We start from the raw sequence: 22649 nt of genomic DNA, 5'->3' as shown, positions 1-22649 counted from the left end.
GCATAAATGCGAAAATGGTCATAACTTGGCCAAAAATGCTCTTTTTTTAAAAATAAAAACGTTACTGTAATCTACATTGCAGCGCCGATCTGCTGCAATAGCAGATAGGGGCTGCAAAATCTGGTGACAGAGCCTCTTTAATACCTATGGGTAGCTAAGCAATGATTGTTTAATGGGGGTACGGAATCAAGATGAAGGAAACAATTATAGGGGTGGTTTCATCTCGATAACCCCTTTTCAGATGTGCTATTATGGCATGTGGCGGTCTGAGCCGGAGCAGAGAGCCGTTAATAAGCAGCGCCTCTGGCTCACGTGGACCCTGTCTGCCCACACATTACATGTAATACTACATTTTCCCTGCAGTGGCCGACATGTTTGCCGAGTGTCTCTACAGCCAAACCGGGGGCAATCAGTGGATGGGCTCGGCGGCTCTCATATTAAAAGGAGTGGTCTGTGATTATATCCCCTTTAAAAGGTAATATTTAGTGTAGCATAAACCTGGTGACAGATTCTCTTTTAAGAGGACCCATCACCTCCCCGGGAACCTCATGAATAAAAGACAAAAATATAAAACCTCTCAAATCAAGGGAGACGACTTCAGGCAACAACACAGTCAAACGCTCATGAAGTTTTGACCGCATTGTGAGACTTCCTGCTCCTAAGCTGGGAAAGTCCGGCATGCAAACACAGGTGAGATCTGAGCCGCTATCTCAGGCTCTGTTCACATCACATCTGAGCCCTACTTTGACAGCGGGAGAAGCTCCCGGCGTATACGCCAACCGTATCTATAGGGCTCAATTACACCAGACAGGGGCCAAAAGAGTGTCCTCTTGGCTAGTATGCCTGCACAGTGCTATAGGTCAGAGAATCTGTCGGGTATACATTGGCAAATAATTCCGACGTATACGTCTGACGAAAGTTTAGGCGCGATGTGAACAGAGCCCAACTTCATGCTGGATGTGGTTATATTAGAAGCAATGTCAGATGGATTCATGTGCATTATGGAGCAGCAGCAGGAGGAAAAAGCAGCAGAGGTAAATCCTGTCACAGCTTTCTCCTCAGTGACCGCTTCTGCCTCTATGTAGCGAGAGACTCGCATTAACTCTTTACAAGCAGCTGTATCCTCTTCTAGCAGATTAACCCTTTGTAAGCAGCTGTATTCTCCTCTAGCTGTGCTACATAATACACAGGGAAATCTTATTACATGGCTGATAAACAACAATATTCTTTATGGAGTAAAGATCAGGCTTCTTGGCTGGAGGTGAGGAAAAGATTTTCCCGATTTGATTGTCATTGATTTGCCACCCATTAGGAAGCATTGGAGAATTCACCTGGTTTGAGATTTGCTTTTGGCAGTTTTATGAGAAAACAGATGAATCGATTCTCGAATTCTCCGGACCAGCAAATCGACAAAACAGACTAATTTATTGTCTCACCCAGAATCCTGACAAGACCTGCCATTCAGATACTGTATAAAGTCTGCTCCCCCCTTCACAGATGGTTTCTCCCAGGATGGACAGAAGGAGAATATACTTAGATTTGGACCTCACGGCTGAAATGAAAGTAAAACCTGCGCCCTGTAATACGGAGGGAAATCTGCTGTTCGGATAAGGAAATATATCTGGGGAAAAGTCTGAAAATTTCATCCACATTCACTTTTTGTGTTTTGCTCACAACAGATCGGTCTACTTTAAGTGGCCGGTCCATTCTTGTTGCACTTTTTCCCAATGGTCCATACACCATAAAATCAAGCCCGGTATTTGTATATTATGAATGCAGGACAGAAGGCACATAAATGCTCGGGAACGTGTATTCTCACTGGCACGTCACAAGATTTAACACTATCCATTCCCAGACAGAGAAGAATTTACAGCCTGAAGCTATTCTAACGTCTTCCAGACAGTAATGGATAATCCCAGCACTGCGGTACAATGACACCGAGTGACACCGATAGGCAAGTGCGGCGTGTCTCATGAAAATCATACAGACAGCAGCACATTCCTTATAACGTAATCACTACTGTACGGGAACAAGCTTCATCTATCGAGAGAACGTCCTGAATTTAAAAAAAAGGAGTCTGGCTGAAAACTTTATAAAATGCCCTATTAATCTATTCTGAAGTATTAGATGGGGGTCCCCTGATCTCCACCCCCCCCCTCCTCCCTATAAGCCATAGAAGAGAGCCACCTTTGCTCTGGAATAACCCGGACTCGCATTGACCCTCCGGACTCAATAAGAAGCAATCTACACACAGCGCGTAGCATTCAGTGTCGGATTACATTCTTAACCCATTAAGGACGCAGCCTTGTTTTGGCCTGATTTACACCAGCGTATTTCACGTCCATGATAAGCGCGTGAAAATCACGCACGTCGCGCGGACCTATGTAAGTCAATAGGGCCATTCAGACATTCCGTGAATGTCCTATACTTGAGCGTTTTTTGTGCATCACGCACCCATTGAAGTCTATGGGTGCGTGAAAATCACGGACAGCACACGGAAGCACATCCGTGTGCCGTGTGTGATTCGCGCAACAGTTGCTCAAGAAATGATGAGAAAAAGAAAATCCACCTCCTTCATTTCATTTTGCATACGTCAAAACCACGTGACATAAGGATGGCATACGCGCAAAAATAACGCACACGCGCACCAAATAAATTATGACACACGGAACTGCAACACGCGCAAAACTATGCTTTTTTTACGCGCGAAAAACGCACACGTTCGTGTAACTAAGGCCTAAGGCTCAGAGACCATTTTTGAAATCTGACATATTTCACTTTATGTGGTAATAACGTCGGAATGCTTAAACCTACCCAAGCGATTCTGAGCATGTTTTCTCGCGACACATTGGGCTTTATGTTAGTGGTAAAATTTGTTCGATATATTCAGTGTTTGTGAAAAATTGCAAAATTTAGAGAAAAATTTATTTAAAAAAAAATAGCATTTTTCAGAATTTAAATGCATCTGCTTGTAAAACAGACGGTTATACCAGCCAAAATAGTTACTGGTTCACATTTCCCATATGTTTATTTTAGATTGGCATCGTTTTTTGAACATTCTTTTATCTTTCTTGAACGTTACAAGGCTAAGAACATAAACAGCAATTTCTCATATTTTTAAGAAAATTTCAAAAGCCTTTTTTTAAGGTACCTGTTCAGTTCCGAAGTGGCTTTGAGGGGCCTATGTATTAGAAACCCCCCTAAAACACCCCATTTTGAAAACTAGAACCCTCAAAGTATTCAAAACAGCATATAGAAAGTTTATTTTAACCCTTTAGGAATTTCACAGGAATTAAAGCAAATTGGAGGTGAAATTTGCAAATTTAATTTTTCTTGCTGAATTTCAATTTTATTCAATTTTTTCCAAGGTTTTTTACCAGAGAAACACTACTAAATATGTATTGTCCAGATTCTGCAGTTTTTAGAACTGTCCCACATGTGTCTAGTGCGCTCGTGAACTAAAACACAAGCCCCAGAAGCAAAGAAGCACCTAGTGCATTTTGAGGCCTCTTTTTTATTAGAATATATTTTAGGCAGCATGCCAGGTTTGAAGAGGTGTTGGTGCCAAAAAAACATTAGGAATCCCCCAAAAGTGACCCCATTTTGGAAACTACACCCCTCAAGGAATTCATTTATGGTTGTGGTTAACATTTTGACCAAACTGTTTTTTCACAGCACATATTTGAATTGGCCTGTGAAATTTAAAAAATGAAAATTTTTTCCAATAAGATGTAATTTTTTACCAAAATTTCTTATTTTCACAAGAACTAAAATGCCCCATTTTCTTGCCCAATTTCTCCTGAGTGCGGCAATATCCCATTTGTGGTGATAAACTGCCGTTTGGGCCCATGGGAGGGCTCAGAAGGAAAGGAGCGCTAGGTGTTCTTTGGAGTCCAGATTTTGCTGGATTGGTTTTCGGGTGCCATGTCGCATTTGCAGAGCCCCAGAAGTATCAAAGCAAGGGAAACCCACCAGAAGTGACCCCATTTTGGAAACTACACCCCTTAAGACATTCATCTAGAGGTGTAGTGAGCATTTTGATCCCACAGGTATTGTCTAAAAGGTAATGCGCAGCAGATGGTGCAGTGTGATTTGAAATTTTCTATTATATATATATATATACACACATACAGTGAAGGAAATAAGTATTTGATCCCTTGCTGATTTTGTAAGTTTGCCCACTGTCAAAGACATGAACAGTCTAGAATTTTTAGGCTAGGTTAATTTTACCAGTGAGAGATAGATTATGTAAAAAAAAATAAAAAATATCACATTGTCAAAATTATATATATTTATTTGCATTGTGCACAGAGAAATAAGTATTTGATCCCTTTGGCAAACAAGACTTAATACTTGGTGGCAAAACCCTTGTTGGCAAGCACAGCAGTCAGACATTTTTAGTAGTTGATGATGAGGTTTGCACACATGTTAGATGGAATTTTGGCCCACTCCTCTTTGCAGATAATCTGTAAATCATTAAGATTTCGAGGCTGTCGCTTGGCAACTCGGATCTTCAGCTCCCTCCATAAGTTTTCGATGGGATTAAGGTCTGGAGACTGGCTAGGCCACTCCATGACCTTAATGTGCTTCTTTTTGAGCCACTCCTTTGTTGCCTTGGCTGTATGTTTTGGGTAATTTTCGTGCTGGAAGACCCAGCCACGAGCCATTTTTAATGTCCTGGAGGAGGGAAGGAGGTTGTCACTCAGGATTTGACGGTACATGGCTCCATCCATTCTCCCATTGATTCGGTGAAGTAGTCCTGTGCCCTTAGCAGAGAAACACCCCCAAAACATAATGTTTCCACCTCCATGCTTGACAGTGGGGACGGTGTTCTTTGGGTCATAGGCAGCATTTCTCTTCCTCCAAACACGGCGAGTTGAGTTAATGCCAAAGAGCTCAATTTTAGTCTCATCTGACCACAGCACCTTCTCCCAATCACTCTCAGAATCATCCAGATGTTCATTTGCAAACTTCAGACGGGCCTGTACATGTGCCTTCTTGAGCAGGGGGACCTTGCGGGCACAGCAGGATTTTAATCCATTATGGCGTAATGTGTTACCAATGGTTTTCTTGGTGACTGTGGTCCCAGCTGCCTTGAGATCATTAACAAGTTCCCCCCGTGTAGTTTTCGGCTGAGCTCTCACCTTCCTCAGGATCAAGGATACCCCACGAGGTGAGATTTTGCATGGAGCCCCAGATCGATGTCGATTGACAGTCATTTTGTATGTCTTCCATTTTCTTACTATTGCACCAACAGTTGTCTCCTTCTCACCCAGCGCCTTACTTATGGGTTTTGTAGCCCATTCCAGCCTTGTGCAGGTCTATGATCTTGTCCCTGACATCCTTAGAAAGCTCTTTGGTCTTGCCCATGTTGTAGAGGTTAGAGTCAGACTGATTGAGTCTGTGGACAGGAGTCTTTTATACAGGTGACCATGTAAGAGCTATCTTTAATGCAGGCACCAAGTTGATTTGGAGCGTGTAACTGGTCTGGAGGAGGCTGAGCTCTTAATGGTTGGTAGGGGATCAAATACTTATTTCTCTGTGCACAATGCAAATAAATGTATATAATTTTGACAATGTGATTTTCTTTTTTTATATAATCTATCTCTCACTGGTAAAATTAACCTAGCCTAAAAATTCTAGACTGTTCATGACTTTGACAGTGGGCAAACGTACAAAATCAGCAAGGGATCAAATACTTATTTCCTCCACTGTGTGTATATATATATATATATATATATATATATATATTCCATTTCAGTGTCCAATATATTGTGCCCCGCATGAGCCACCAGAGATATACACCCTATAAACTGTAATGTGGGTTCTCCAGGGTATGGCAATACCCTCAATGTGGCTGTTATCAGCTGCCTGGGCACACAGCAGGGCTCAGAAGGGAAAGATGAGGGGGATAAGCTGTGCGGAGTGCATCAGGGTAAGTAAAACTGTGGTAGATTAAAAATCAAGGGATGTATGATAAATTTTAAAAAACTTTCATACAGAGCCCTGGTTTTTCGGGACACGTGTCACATTGATATATTGTGTCCTCCCTTATCCCCCTCTTATAGTAGACTTTGCACCTCTTTTGACTTTTACCTTTCTTGCCACTTTGGGAAACTTCCCCTGGAAAGTGTTTCCCTGGTACGATGCGTGTGGCCTCGCTTCCAGAAGTACTGGGTGCCCCCCCTTCTTGGTCCCTAAAAATTAGTTTCTTGAGAACCACCACTTGAAATTCCAGGAAAGTTCCCGTCTGGCCTGCACATCAACGTAGCACGTACTGTACGCGTTGTACAAAGCCATCTGTATGATGTGCACGGCCAGCTTCTTATACCACACCGCATGGCGCTGTAGGGCTTCAATACTTGATCTGACAAGTCCACCCCTCCCATGTACCTATTGTAGTCCAGGATGCAGTCTGGTTTGGGGGTGTCTGTACAGGTACATGGGTACTGGTGTGACATCTCTCTTGTCCTTGACACACAATATGTTGCTGCTAGATTGTGCCCTGCTCTCACCCCTTCTTGTTTGATCCAGGTAGAGGTGGTGACCCTGGTCCAGCAGTGGGCGCACCAAATCCCACACAATTTTTGCATTAACTCCCAGTAAGGGGGGGGCATTCTGGGGGCTGAGCACTGGTGAACTTCCCTTCATATATCCTAAATCTGTAGGTATACCCTGATGCACTCTCGCACAGCTTATACATCTTCACGCCATACCTTGCCCTCTTACCCGGCAGGTACTGGCGTAATTGAACCCTCCCTTTAAAATGTATCAGGGACTCATCAATAGAAATACACTTCTGGTGGGTGTATGCTTTGGAAAACCGGGCACTGAAACGGTCTTATAGGGGTCTCAGTTTATACAAACGGTCAAAACTGGGGTCATCTCGGGGTGGGCACGGCTCATTATCAGTATAATGTAAGAAGTGAAGTATTGCCTCATATTTTTTAGGTTCCAGTTCAGTTCTGAAGTTGCTTTGAGGGGCCCATATATTAGAAACCCCTATCAAACACCCCATTTTAGAAACTAGACCCCTCAAAGTATTCACAACAGCATATAGAAAGTTTATTAACCCTTTAGGTGTTTCACAGGAATTTAGAGCAAAGTACATATTTATTTTGTCAGAAAATCCTTTTTATTCAATTTTTTTCTGTAAAACAGAAAGTTTTACCAGAGAAACGCAACTCAATATCGATTGCCCAGATTCTGCAGTTTAGAGAAATATCCCACATGTGGCCCTAGTGCGGTAATGGACTGAAGCGCCGGCCTCCGAAGCAAAGGAGCACCCAGTGGATTTTGAGGCCTCTTTTTTATTAGGCACCATGTCCGGTTTGAAGAGGTCTTGTGGTGCCAAAACAGTGGAAACCCCCCAAAAGTTACCCCATTTTGGAAACTAGACCCCTTGAGGAATCCATTGTAGTTTTCTTGGGGTGCATGCGGCTTTTTGATCAGTTTTTTTATTCTATTTTTAAGGAGAGGCGTGATGACTAAAAAACAGCAAATCTATTATTGTTTATTATACAATTATTTTTTTTACAGCGTTCACCGTGCGCTATAAATGACACATTCACTTTATTCTGCGGGGCGATACGATTACGGCGATACCAGATGTTTATAGTTTTTTTTTATGACTTATGGCGTTTGCACAATAAAATACTTTTTGTAAAAACGCACTTTTTGTGTTCCCTTATTCTAAGAGCCAGAACTTTTTTATTTTTCCATCAAGAAAGTCGTGCCAGGACTTGTTTTTTGCGTAACGAACTGTAGTTTCGATCAGTACCATTTTTCGGTACATGCGACTTTTTGATCTCTTTTTATTCCATTTTTTGGGAGGTGAAGTGACCAAAAAAACTGTGATTCTGGTACGGTTTATTATTATTTTCTTTTACGGCGTTCACCACGCGGGATAAATAACGAAATAATTTTGTAGTTCAGGCCGTTACGGACGCGGCGATACCAATTATGTAGTTTAATTTGTTCATTTATTTTTTTTTTTTAATAATAAAAGACCGATATGGGAAAAGGGGGATTTTTACTTTTATTTTCTTACTTTTACACAACTTTTGTTTTACTTTTTTACTTTGTCCCACTAGGGAACTTGAGGGCAATAGGCCCTGATCGCTATTCTAATACACTGCACTACATGCGTAGTGCAGTGTATTGGAGCGGTCAGCTAATCACTGACAGCAAGCATAGTAGGTCCTGACTGTCAGGATCCACTAGGCTTCCGTAGATGGCGTAGCCGGAGTCCATTGTTAGGACTCCGGTTGCCATAGTAGCCATTGCCACCCGCTATTATGTAGCGGGCCGTCGATGGCAGTTTAACCCTTAAGAAGCCGCAATCGCCATTGAACGCGGCTTCTGAGGGGTTAATCGGCGGGGACCAGCGCGATCGGTCCCTGCAAACTGAGCAGTGATCACCTGCTGTCGGAAACAGCAGCTATCACAGCTCATGAACGCGCCCCGTGAACGGCGCCGTGCTTCATCCATGACATACTATTATGTCATGGAGCGCGATCTATGCAGTTACCATGACATAATAGTATGTCCTGGAGCGTTAAGGGGTTAAGCGACATCCGCCGTACAGGTTTTTTGCATCAGTATTTGTAAGCCAAAACCAGAAGTGGATCCAAAACACGGAAGAGGTGCAAATCTTCCCATTAGGCCTAGTTCACACAGAGTATTTTGCAGGCACAAAAAACCTGCTTTCAGTAATTTCGAGGCAGATTTTGAACTGCCTGCACTTTTTTTCCCTGTGTTTTTCACCCACAGCCAATGAATGTAATACAATAATCAAGGGCAAAAAGGCTGCGAAAAACACTCAGAAATTAGTGCCGTGGGTTTTTTCTGCCTCCCGTTGAGAGGTCAGAGGCAGAAACCACTGCAATAGGGAGCACGCTAATTTCTTCTTATTCTGCGAGCGGCCAAAAGCTGCCCGGGGGAAAAAAAAATTGCCTCCCGTTGAAATAGATTGGGGGCGGTTTACGCGTCACAATCAGTGCCAAAAAAAACCTGTGTGAACTGATCCTTATGCTGGTCTGTGTAAGTTCTTCCTGGTTTTGGCTTCAAAATACTGCCGTGTGAAAGCGGCCCTACTCTGGTTTTTGAAAGGACGGGGAGCACAATAAAATTGGACAGTTAAAATGCAACCTGCCTGGTCTATTTCCTCCCTCAGACATCTATTCCAGTGGAATCTGCTAAAAAAAACACAACTAAATTCTATGGGAAGTTTAACAATAGTAACTACCATTCAGAAAGATCATTTAAAAAAAATAAAAATGGATATTATCGTAGTACATACACATAGAAACACCACTGATCTACACAGGAAAAAAAACAAAAAACTAAGTAAAAAGCCGGTATAATTGTTCAGCACGTCACCTACCTGCCCTATCCTTGTGAAGAAGCGATACAGCACTGAGGGCTTGCCATGTACTGATTCTCCGATGCTGTCTCCTTCCGACATTCTGTTTCTGTGCAAACACAATGAAAGACAACTGGATGAAGTAAAAGAAATGCAATACAAAACGCGTAAGCTCAGAAGTCATCAGAATATAATTATTTGGAGAGACATATTTATACACATACATACAGATGTTACACATAATACGGCTAGTCTCCTTGTTTTAGGGACACCTATCAGCCATTCATGCTTTTAACTACTACCTGCTATGAAAAGTCTTTGGGGTTGACTGCTTTTTAGCCCAGTTCTATTTTAAGGGTGTCCTATCTGGACACGTACTTTAAAGAATGAAGGCGTATGGAAAGGGGTCGTCAAGATGGCTCAACCACGTTAAGGCGCCATGCACACGACCGGATCTGCGGATTCCCCAATACTGGTGAATGGTTACGGATCCGTGAGTCCTGAGGACACAACAAGGGTTTTTTGTGGTCTGATGGACCTTAACGTACCCGTGGTTTTGCGAACCGAAAACCCAATACGGTCATGTGCATGACACCGAAGATTCAGCTTTGATCACACACTGCAACTTAGCTACATTGTCTGTTAAAGTCTAAAGTAAGCTGAAACTCCTGGCTCATCACAGGCTCAGGTTGCTGCTCTCCCCCATGCTTTATACTGCAGTTCTGTTCAGATTGGCAGGTGACTAGCTCATCAGGAAGTTGGTGCATGATTGCGTTTCAGCAAGGATAGAAAGGTCTTTAAAAACAATTAGTGAGGGGGGCGTGTCTTGGATGCCGAACAGAGCGGTCGCATCTCCCTGAGCTCCGCTCCGAGACCTCTCAGCTACGACATTAGCGACGATACATACCTCCGGTTTGACAACCCTCTCACCTCTGGAAACCGCGGCAGCATGATGACCCGGACGAAGTCCTCGAAAACGGGACCTAAACGTCTCACAGACTTCTTCCCCGCCAGGGAAAGCAAGCATGGCGGCGAGACAACCTCCGAGACCAACGTCCCGCCAGCCTCTCCTACCTTGCCTGAAGGAGATTGGGACGCCAACCCCTCTAAGACGACAGCCGAGGGTGAGTCTGTGCCCTGGGGGGAAGGGGAAGCAGAATCGCCTAAAGAGGCAACCATAGGGAAAGGACGCTTTGCTGCACTATCAAATAGCCCCATATCTAAGATGGCGTCCTCACCTCGTGTATCAGAGGAGTCTCCTCCCCCCAGTCCTGCAGGACTTACAATTGCACAAGCTCCTAGGGTGGAAGATATATTTACACAGTCTGTGGCCATTGAAGATATACCCTCATCGGATCAAGCGGCTTCAGAAGCCTTTATAAAAAATATGGTATTAGCCCTCCGAGGCTCCTTTCACAACGATTTATTAGGATTCACCACTAAACTCTCCAACGCTATTGACGACTTAGGAGACCGAGTAGACCACGTGGAGACAAAAATGAGTGAACTCACTAACGCACATAACGATATAGTGGATGCTCATGTGTCTTTGGAGGAAGAAATGCAAGCTTTAAAATACAAGTTGGCTGATTTGGAGGATCGCAATAGACGGAATAACGTCAAATTTAGAGGAATTCCAGAGTCCGTCCAACCTTCCAACCTCACCGCTTACTTACAGCAACTTATTAAGGATGTATTGCCTAATTCCAAACCTGCGGATCTTATCATAGATAGAGCCCATAGGCTCCCTAAACCTAAATCTATTTCTGCTGATTTGCCACGAGATGTGATAGCAAGGATTCATTTTTATAATACCAAGGATTCCCTCATGTCTGCGGCACGAAGATTACCGGCTTTACCTGTACCTTATGAAAAGATACACATCTATGCGGATCTCTCCCAAACGACCCTGCAAACTAGGAGGAAATTTCTGCCTCTTACACTGGCGCTAAGGAAGAACGACGTGGGATACAGATGGGGATTCCCTACCAAATTACTGGTGTATAGGAATGGAGTCCTGCATACCATGGGGGATATAGAGGAAGGATCGGCCCTGCTTCATAAATGGGGACTGACGCCTATTCTGCCCAATACAGTTCCTACTAGAAGGTCCCCCTCGAGACTCTCACCGGAGTGGATTGGGAAATCTCGTCCTTAAACGTCCCGGGGTATTGGCTGCTACATGGAGGTCGAGATGGTGTCCAAGTAGACTTTTTCCCCACTTGTCTTCGGTGACTCTCAGCCGGATATCTGGCAGAGTTACTTTCTCACTACGTGATGTTATTCTTGTTACAGTTTCCAAGTTTTTACCTTCCTTCCCTGTCCTCCTTCCTTAAAATTGCTGTTATACGATTATTGTCATATATACCAGGCAGGTTATGTTATGATCCTATCCTAGCTCGAATATGGGTTTTAATTCATATGAAGCATTTTACATGTATTATTTATGGCGGTTAAATTTGTATCTCTGAACACCAGAGGGCTAAATTCACCCTTCAAGAGAGCTTCGGTGTGGAAGGATGCTTTGGCTTCCAACTCTGATATAATCTGTCTACAAGAGACACATTTTGCCAAAGACCATTGTCCCAAATTTACTCATCCAAAATTTCCACTAATTTACCTCTCTAATGCTGATAAGAAAAGGGCGGGAGTGATGATAGGTTTTAAGGACACAGTATCCTTTCAATTGCAGTCTTCCATTAATGATGAGCGGGGGAGATTTTTGATACTGGTAGGTCTGCTTAACAACTGTCCCATCACTATTGCTAATATTTATGCTCCCAATACGTCACAAGTACGTTTCCTCAGCAAGACTATGCGCAAAATTCGCAAAATTATGCAAGGGAAACTTATAGTCTGTGGGGACTTCAATATAATCCCGGACGCTAAATGGGACTCTACTAAACAGGGGAGAAGATCTCCCCCGACTCTGACCCCATGGTTACTTAAGGAAGATTTATATGACACGTTTAGATGTATGAATTCTTCTTCTAGAGAATATACTTTTTATTCCACAAGACACCGATCATTTTCTAGAATAGATCTTTTCTTGGTGGATAGGAATTCTATAGCAGGGATTAAAGCTTCTGAGATAGGACAGATAACTTGGTCGGATCACGCCCCCTCATATCTCCTTCTCTCTTTAGGGCCTGCCCCCTTACCAAGATCCTCATGGCGGATCAACAATTTTCTTATTAGTCTTCCCAAATATAAGGAAAAAATCTACTCCCAATTACAAGAATATTTTCTTTTGAATGGTTCCCCGGACCTAAACCCATTCACTCTATGGAATGCACATAAGGCGGTTATGAGGGGGTTCTTGATACAGCAAGGGGCACAATATAAAAAAATGAAAACGGCTGCTCTGACTTCTTTACTGTCTGATATACGTTCTGCGGAACAGGAACTCCAACTAAATCCATCTTCGTCATTGCATAACTAACTCATGACCCTTAGAAGGAAGCTGCAGGCCCTCCTTATAGACGAATTTGATAAAAAGATTGCTGCCTTAAGATTAAACTACTATACTTCTTATAATAAGTCCAGTAAACTGATGGCGAATAAAATTAAACAACGTCAGCAAAAAACTAAAATCACTCACTGAGGCCTCATGCACACGACCGTATTTTTTCACACCCGTAAATACTGGCGTAAATACGGGTCCGGTGTCACACGTATTCCACCCGTTTTGCACCAGTATTTACGAACCCGTGCTCGTAAATATGGGTCCGGTGTCACACGTATTCCACCCGTATTTACGAGCACGTTTTTGGCAGCAAAATAGCACTGCACTAATCGGCAGCCCCTTCTCTCTATCAGTGCAGGATAGAGAGAAGGGACAGCCCTTTCTGTAATAAAAGTTAAAGAAATTCATACTTACCCGGCCGTTGTCTTGGTGACGCGTCCCTCTCTTCACATCCAGCCCGACATCCCTGGATGACGCGGCAGTCCATGTGACCGCTGCAGCCTGTGATTGACCTGTGATTGGCTGCAGCGGTCACATGGCCTGAAACGTCATCCAGGACGTCGGCCCGGATGTCGAGAGGGACGCGTCACCAAGGCAACGGGCGGGAGACCGGACTGGAGAAGCAGGAAGTTGTCGGTAAGTATGAACGTCTTTTATTTTTATTTTTTACAGGATAGGGGATACATGTCTTTTGTTTATGGCAGAGCGGGGAGATACCTCCCCGCTCTGCCATAGTTTTCATTGTAGTCCCGGCGGTAGTTACGCCACTGGGCTGTGGCCTGCAGACCGGGTAGTCCCCTGACCTCGCCTCACCTCGCAACGCTCCCGTAATCACGGGTGAACACACGGAGCCACCCATGATTACGGGAGCCCCATAGACTTCTATGGGATGCCCGTGCCGTTATTACGGCATGAAATAGGGCATGTTCTATCTTTTTTAACGGCACGGGTACCTTCCCGTGAGCAAACGGGAAGGTACCCGTGGCTAACAGAAGCCTATGAGCCCGTTATTGCGGGTCGTAATAACGACCCGCAATAACGGGTGTTTTTACGGTCGTGTGCATGAGGCCTGAGTTGATCCAGCAGATGGGTCTAGGATCTCTAACCCACAAACTATAGCAGATCAATTTAGCTCCTATTATTCTAAACTATACAACTTGAAGTCTGATCCCCAAACTCCACAACCTTTGGATAAAGAAATCCAAACCTTTTTAGAGTCGGTTCAGTTGCCTTCCGTATCCCCGGATCAACTATCCAGGTTAAACGCTCCGGTATCACTTTTAGAGGTGTCCAAAATTATAAATTTATCTAAATCCAACAAATCCCCTGGTCCGGATGGGTTCTCCAACGAATATTACAGAACCTTTAATACCATTCTCGCCCCCCATCTAACCGCAGTCTTTAATAAGGCAATGTCAGAAGGTAATATGCCCCGAGAGATGCTGGAAGCCACGATAGTGACTATCCCTAAACCTGGGAAATCCCCTACAATCCCGGCCAACTTCAGACCCATTTCCCTCCTTAATTGTGATACTAAATTATACGCTAAACTTATAGCCACCCGCTTGATTGACATTTTACCCACATTAGTACATTCGGATCAGGTGGGATTCACGAAGGGGAGGCAGGCTCCGGATGGAACTAGAAGGGTAATAGATCTTATAACTAAAATAAGTCTGTCTCGAGCGCCTTCTCTCCTCCTTACCCTGGATGCAGAGAAGGCGTTTGATAGAATACACTGGGGGTTCACATTTTCGACGTTGATGAAATTTGGATTCGAGGGGAACATATTTAAGGCTATCCAGGCACTATATACTCTACCTACAGCTAAAGTTCTCTCTAATGGTTACTTATCTACCCCCTTTAATATTACTAATGGTACCAGGCAGGGGTGCCCGCTGTCCCCCTTATTGTTTACGCTAGTTATGGAACCATTAGCAGAATCTATAAGATCTAACTTGCTGATTCGGGGTATCCCAGTAGGGTGTCGACAACATAAAATTGGACTATTCGCAGATGATATAATTTTGACCATCACTGACCCTTTATCCTCCCTAAGGGAAATTTCTCAAGTCATCTCTAAATTTGGATTAGTATCCTACTATAAAGTGAATGCATCTAAATCTCAAATTCTTGGGATTTTCATCTCTCCGTCCCTGAAACAATCTATAATAACTGAGTTCCCATATCTATGGGAAAACTCTTCAATTCCTTATCTGGGAATTCAAATCAGCTACCCCTTGTCGCAACTTCCCAAAATAAATTTTGATCCTCTTCTAACGTCCTTACAGAGGGAATTGGATCAAATTGCTTTGCACGAGCCTTCATGGTTAGGACGCAATGTGTGCTATAAGATGTTCATACTACCCAAAATATTATACTACTTACGCACCCTATCAATCCCTATACCTCAAATATGGTTCTCTAGGTTCCAGAAGCAGCTTCAAAACTTTTTATGGGGAGGAAGGAGGCCTAGAATAGCAACGTCCCTCCTGTTGAAACGGAGGCATAGAGGGGGGCTGGGAGTACCTAATCTCTTAGCATATCATAGAACATTTGTAGTAAAACAATCTGGAAAATGGTTTACTTGCTCTTCTGGAGTTAGCTGGCCAGCGATCGAACAACAATTGATAGGGGGGCTGCCGTTGTCTACAGTACTGATGGCCTATGCCTTGAGGCCTGACCTTCTCCTTCCCAACATCCCTACAATTAAAGTTGCAATACAATGTTGGCTTCATTTCATGGCGCAACCCGCGGGGATTCCGGGGAGAGGCACGACTCAGATACCGTTGGGAGTACTTGAAACATTAATCCCCAACCTAGGAATCAAACACTGGCCGGTGAACGGTATCCAGTACGTTTCTGATCTATTTTTGGGGAAAGAGATGAAGTCCTTTAACAACATTCAGAGACAGTTTGGGATTTCGGAGAGAGATATCTATAAATATACTCAGATTAAATCTTATCTGACGTCCTCGCCTCTGACCGGACTCCAAGCATCCAAATCAGCGGTGGCACTTCTGTCTGGATCTGGCTGGGGGGGTAGCAACCTTACGGCTAGAATATATGATGCAATGAATGGGGATGTGGAGACTTCTAGGCGAGCACACTTTCTGAACTGGGAAAGGGACATGGGGAAATCTTTCTCTATGGCACAATGGGAAACAGCGATTAAATGGACTTTGAAGTCCTCAGTTTGCATGAACCTTTTGGAAGTTTTCCATAAGGTTCTGTTGCGATGGTACTATACTCCGACCAAACTGGCGGGGATATATCCTCAAACCTCTAACCTATGTTGGCGTAACTGTGGTCAAGAGGGCTCGCTATATCATATATTTTGGGGATGTCCCCACCTGAGGACCTTTTGGGCCAACATTTTTCAACTACTATCAGAGGTCTTGAAGATTCCTGTTGTCCAGGAGCCAGGGGTAGCATTATTATCCTTGGAGATAGAAAAGTTCCCGCCGATTCACCGACGCTTAGTGTGCCATGTTTTGCTCACAGCGAAGTTACTGATAGCTAAGGCCTGGAAGTCTCCAATATCACCCACACAAGAGGAGGTAATAGCTAGGGTGTCAACGCATTGTGTATATGAACGCATTTTTTATCTAAGACAACAGAGATATGCTTCTTATGTCGCCTTTTGGAATCCCTGGATAATATATCATAAAGTGGAGACGGAGATAACACAGATATCAGCAATTTCCCTTCCCTCCTAACCTTCCCCCCTGTACCTCCCCTTGTTTCTGGTTCTCTGTTAAAAGTTTGCGTGCAAGTTGGTCTACTTTGAAGCATTGATGTATACTTGTATATGAAGCACTTTATGTAACATTTGTTGTTTATTTGAAAATTATAATAAAAAAAACATTGATGTTAAAAACAATTAGTGAGAAAAATACACTGCCTACGTATACGGAGACCAATGAGTTTCAATAAGGGAGGTTCCAGAGTTTCCCTTTAATCCCAATCCAAACCGGAAATCGCTGAAAAATAAGCGTCATCATAAAATTCCTCACATACTCATCACGTATCTACCTCTACACAGAAAATGGCTGCTGCCATCTCTTGAAATAACAAATTCGCCATTGAAGATACAAGCTACATAGTATCACTAGCTGCTGCAGACACAGGTAAAACTTCTTGAGTCCTAATAGTAATAAAAAGGTAGCAATGATGTAAACAGTCGGTGGCAAAATGCCATTAAAAGTAGGAATTACTTAAGACTGGGATCTCCGGAAACCGGACTGACAAGAAACACCAGCAGCAGAAACGGCTGATCATTTTGTCAAGTTACAACGCAAGATAATCAACACACCGGCGAAGGACACCTTGAATAAATGAAAAGGCGCGTACACCATTTGAACAGCATATTACAGTTTATATATAGTATTAACATACATAAAAAGTTGAGTAACTTTGTAAATACATTATATTACGTATCTTGTATTGATCCAGACTGATATCCCAGAGCTGCATTCACAATTCTTCTAATTGTCAATTACTATTATCCCTAACATAGTAGCGCTGTCCTGTATGAACACGAGGTGGTGACAACACGAACTTCCCTATAACACATTTATCGTTGTATTGACCTGACCCTACATCCCTCATCCAAGTATTCTGTATCAACAGGGAATCCTGTGAAACTGGTGCTGAAGGCTAATGGACAACTACCTGTAAAGCTTCCTGTAAACCTATGGGGGTTCCCAATTTGATGCCGAATAACAATCAGCTTAAAGGGGTTGTCCGTTTAGAGAACCCATTTTCATATACTTTATTAGGAAATTCTGAGTTACTAGTAGGGTCCTCTGATCAGGATCCTCATCTCTTGTCAAGAGTGGAGAGCTATCGCTCCGGAGGACCTGTCCTGTATTACAAAAGACAACCCATTCATATGAATGGGCAGTGTGTAATGCTTAATTTCCCCTGTGGTGGTGCTGCAGGGAAATTGAACACTTACTGCCAGGTTTCCTCACAGATTAAAGCTGATCGTTGGGGGTCCCAGCAGGGAAAACTGATTGTCAAGGGACCCTTTTAACAAGTAGGGATTGTCCAAAGAAGAGAACCCCTTTAAGTCGCCATCAAGATTAGTCCATGCTATTGGTGAGATACGGCTTTGATCTGTGATGTACATAATGTGATGGAGGTTCTTCACATACGAGAGCCTGTGATACGGGAGACTTTCTGCTCTGTGACAGTAGCACAGAGCAGTGATGTGTGTCTCCTGAGATGTTTCATTCTACTCTACAAGAAGCATCACACGAGTGTCAGGCAGAAAGTCATGTACAGAATAATCGTCCTATGCAGGACCTTCTGATAGGACATAGATCACACCTGAGAAGTTTGACCGGATTATACCTTTAACCCTTTCACTGTCAGGGATGCAATGCCTCATGTCTAAACAATTGATGCATCTAGAATAAGGGATAGAGGGGCACTCGTTTGAAGTCAAGAGGTGGACTCCCCCTTCTACGATGAAATACACTATGAAGAGGAATCACCAGTCTTTATATATCCCGTGCCCCAAATTGTATTTTTTTTTTTCAAATGAAGTTTGCAGGTGTCCCAGGCAGAAAGCAGTATCACTACAGTATAGGAGATCTCAATTGTAGGGGGAAAAGATGTATCTAAAACGATGGTCAAGCTGCAGCTTCAGTGGAAGTCGTTCAGTCCTATACATTATCTATGTACAGTTTCATGCATCAGATAAAAATAGGTTTTATCTGCAAAAAACAAAAAACAAAACATGGAAAAACTAGTGCAAAGAAAAGTGGAGCAATTACCCATATTAACCAATTAAGTTATTGCTTTCATTCAACAATCTGATTGGTGACGATCGTTCCTGCTGCTGACTTTCCCTTTCTGACACAGTAGGGGTCCACCATGTTGTGTGCAGATTTTCTGGTTGTTATTGGAAACAGTTGACAGGCTTGCTGACAGACACACCCCTAACAATGTAGCAGAGCTCCTATAATGCGCTGGGACAGTTACACTTTTCTACATAATATAGGACATTACTCAGGATCAGCAATGTATTTACATAGTCACTTAACCTTTAATGGAGATTAATTCTATCTGTAAACCGTTGCTCTTAGGTAAACATACACTTGGTTTTGCACGATGGACAACACCTTCACACATGAAAGGTCCCCCCGACAACAAACTTATGACGAGGAGAAACTTCCGGTTTGTCTTCATTTCAGCATTGCAGGATAAATAATGAAATTAATGGGTCGTCTGAGTAATACAGACACTACGGCTCCACTAAAGGTAGAGACACTTTCTGGAATGGCTCTCCGCTCACACAATTAGAGGCGAGAGGGAGACCCACCTCCGTATGCCCTTATATTGCACATGGAAAAGAATAGTCTAAAGCTGGCGACATGTATCCCGAAAAACCAGAGCTAGGACTTTTACAATTGGTTGTTATTAAAAAAAAAAAAAAAACATTGCTGCGTTGGGCTTCTGCAGCCTGAATGTATTCTAGTACATAGCAGGCTGCAGAATCCCCGTGCTCAGACAAATCCGACAGAGCCCATCTCACGGCTCGATCTACAGTGGTGTCTAAACTATCTATAATCACAGCCGGGTTCTCACGTCACGGTTGAAATGCAATAATGGCAAAAAAAATACAAGAAATAAGAAATGGCGCCAAAGGTGTCCATAGCTTTTAAAGGAGAGGTTGTTCAGTTGGGATAACACCTTTGAAGGGGTTGTCGCAGAATCAACAATTATTACATATCCACAAAATAGGTGATAATTGTCTGATTGCTGGGACCTTATCGATCATAAGAAAGGGGCTCCGGAACCCCCAGATCCTCCCCCACTGCATTACCCCTGCAGTGAGGAGGAGTTTTATTGGAACGGAGGTTGATCATTTGCCCGCCGCTCTATTCAAATGTCTATGGGAGTTACGGAAACAGCCAAGCGCTGTACTCGACTGTTTCCACCAATTACCATAAACTTTGAATGGAGCGGCCATATACATGCTCGACCACGGCTCCAGTCAATGTCCTCCTCACTGCAGTCGAGCTGTGAGGAGGAACAGGGTGTTCGGGACGCCCATTCTCACGATCGTTGGGCTCCTCCCAGGGGTCAGAAAATGATCACCTATCCTGTGGATAGCTGATAATTGCCAATTCTGGGAATACCCCTTAAAGGTCGAGGGAGGCTCATTACCCGAGTTAATGTTAAATAGAGAGGGGCGCTAATGCACCAACAGAACGGCCCTCAATTGTTAGGCTGTATAACAGCACATACCTTTTGGCAGAGAAGAGACTTGTGACTGGCACCTTTTTTGTGAAAAAAAAAATCAATCAGTGCCCATCATGTGACCAGAGGTATAGTACAAGGGCTGACGTAAATTGGGCCTCAAACATAGTGATAGTGTAACCAATCCGATTACTTCTTCCATTTTGAAACCTGTTCTGGAAAAACATGACAGCTGGAACCTGATAATTTGATGAGGCAGCAAGAGGGGGTCCCCTCAGATGCAAAGAACAAAGGGGCTGCAGAGCTAGAGAGAGATCGCTGCAGCTCCTTTGGCTTTCACCTCTCCAAACCAGAAGCTGTGTAGGATTGGTGGGGGTCTTTGTGTTTGGACCCCCACAGATCAAACATTAAAGACTAGGCCACCCTGTCCATGTTCCTACTTTATCAGACAGATCGGAGAGCCACTGCAAAGAGCGAATAAGGAAGACTCATTGTGACCATCTATTTCACGTCACCCATTTATTTGACTGGTCGCCACGAAATACCAATTTTTTCCCTGCAGCTGCACGAGAAATGTTTTGGGGAAATCATTGTATAATGAAAGGTTCTGGAGGTCATAAGAAATTGATGGCCTATCCTCAGGATAGGCCATCAACATCTGACTGGTGGGGGTCAGACTCCCGGCAACCCCGCCAATCAGCTGGTTTGAAAGGGCCGCGGCGCTCAGGCAAGCGCTGCTACCCCTTCATTCCTTATCTGCTCGTACTACAAATTGCCCACCGATTAGATGTTGATTTTCGTTGCTGAAAAATCCGCTGTGGAACTTTACACCATGTAGCCGCAACAAATACGTGGCTTCAATTTTTCTGTTGCGGTTTTTAGATGCAGAATTTAATCATAGACTTCAATGTGATGTCAAATACCGCAACACAAATCCGTAGCAAATATGAACAACTGCTGCAGATTTTGTGGAATATTTTTATTCCAGGTGCGACTGCTCCTTAAGGACGCTCTCCAGTACTTGTGCTCATCAGCACAATAAAGGGGTCAGTGCGTACGCTGGCCCAGCAGCTCATCCATACAGACGGCAGTGTACGGTACTGCAGCTCGCCCCGTAGCCCCCTGCAGCGTGCTGATCGTTGGGTGTCCCAGAAGTTGACCCCCACCAACCAAACATTGATGGTCTAAGGATAGACCATCGATGTGAACGTCCCAGAGAACCCCTTTATTATACCTTGTGTTTGAGTTTTCTTGACATTTGCGGTCAGTGAAAGTTATTATCTATGAGGACATCCAGGGACCGAAAACCCATACAGACCTAGACCCGATCACCGCTGAATTTACTACGATTGTATCCAGACGAGGCAATCTGCAAAAAAATCTTGAAGAAATCTGTGCCAAATAGAGCACGTTGGAGATATATATATATATATATATATATATATATATATCTTCTGCCACAAATTAATTACAGGTTCAGAATATGGACAGGAAATCTGCAACAATTTTGCCACGTCTGAACAAGGCCTCAACTGAAAGATGTCACGAGACCGGATACAATTGTAGCAAATTTTGTTGCAGACAAGACTAGACCTGTACCAGTTTCCGGCCTCTGGATGTAAATAATGAATGTTCCGATTCACGAACAGCCAGCAGAGGTATTGAAAATGGTGAGGGAATGAACGCATGTAAGAAATTTACTCAACTTTTTTTTCGCACAATAAATAAAATGTATTTACATAAAACAGGATCCCATTTTCACAATTTTCCTACGCCCCCCTGTAGCTTATCACGACATACACAGGTTTGTGAAATCGTTACCACGGCTTCCAACGTATGCGCTCCAGTGACCGCCGCCATTGACCCACAGCCTACACCATGTGTATTATATGTGGTTTCAGCTTCAGAATGATGGCCCTGCAGACTTACATGTCACAAGTCAAATAATAGAAACTGTCTGCAAATTCAGCAGGCTTAAGAAGACATAAAAATCTCAGGCCACACATACAACAGTTACTGGTGGCTAGTTAGAAGGTTAATGGAAGCAGAGCTACAGCACTATACGTCAATCAAATGCAAGGACACCCTACATGTGCCCGGCTGGACCCTCTCCCCTTCTAGAACTATACCCATATCCCCAGGACTACGACACCCGACATAATGCGAAATAACGTCAGCCTTACCCTGACAATTCACACAGAACAGGGTGATCTGAATTCTTTTTCCCTAAAAGCGCGGTGATAGCTGGGAAATGTAGTTTTCCGGGACATACATACAACGTACGGAGCTTGACTGCTTCACTACATTTCCCAGCATGCCTTTGCACCAACCAACTCACTTCCGGCTGTCGTAAGGTATATGCCGACGAGGCAGGGCGAGGGTTGGTTACCCGGGAAATGAAGGAGCAATAAATACGGATACATTACGACACAGTGGCGAGTGCGCGGGGATCTATCGGTGCGATTTAATGAACTCGTCTATCAAAAGAGGCCTAAATCGTTCATACCTGTCTTCCCTTGTCCGAGTCGGAACTGCCGAGAGCTCCTGAACCTACACGTCACAAGCCCAACCCACCTGCAGACAGGAGCAGCAGAGCGTCGAACGCGA

General features: G+C 43.7%; 1 protein-coding gene across 2 annotated transcripts in view; it reads right to left on the bottom strand.

Moving 5' to 3' along the window:
- RER1 (retention in endoplasmic reticulum sorting receptor 1) overlaps positions 1-22649 on the bottom strand; it is a 29929-nt gene extending 7280 nt beyond the window's left edge. Inside the window, exons 1-2 of one of the 2 annotated variants that reach the window (XM_075840957.1) lie at positions 22549-22649; positions 9386-9473 (exon numbers count right to left, since the gene is read on the bottom strand). In XM_075840957.1, coding sequence (XP_075697072.1) covers positions 9386-9466 — 81 coding nt within the window. In that variant the 5' untranslated portion in view covers positions 9467-9473; positions 22549-22649. Of the gene's footprint in view, positions 1-9385; positions 9474-22225; positions 22298-22548 lie in introns of those variants that run through there. The other variant, XM_075840958.1, reaches the window with a different exon arrangement.

This window comes from Rhinoderma darwinii, chromosome 10 (genome assembly GCF_050947455.1).
Source record: "Rhinoderma darwinii isolate aRhiDar2 chromosome 10, aRhiDar2.hap1, whole genome shotgun sequence".
Taxonomy (NCBI): Eukaryota; Metazoa; Chordata; class Amphibia; order Anura; family Rhinodermatidae; genus Rhinoderma; species Rhinoderma darwinii.
The sequence above is the reverse complement of the archived record's forward strand: the minus strand, read 5'-3'. Positions and strand labels throughout refer to the sequence as shown.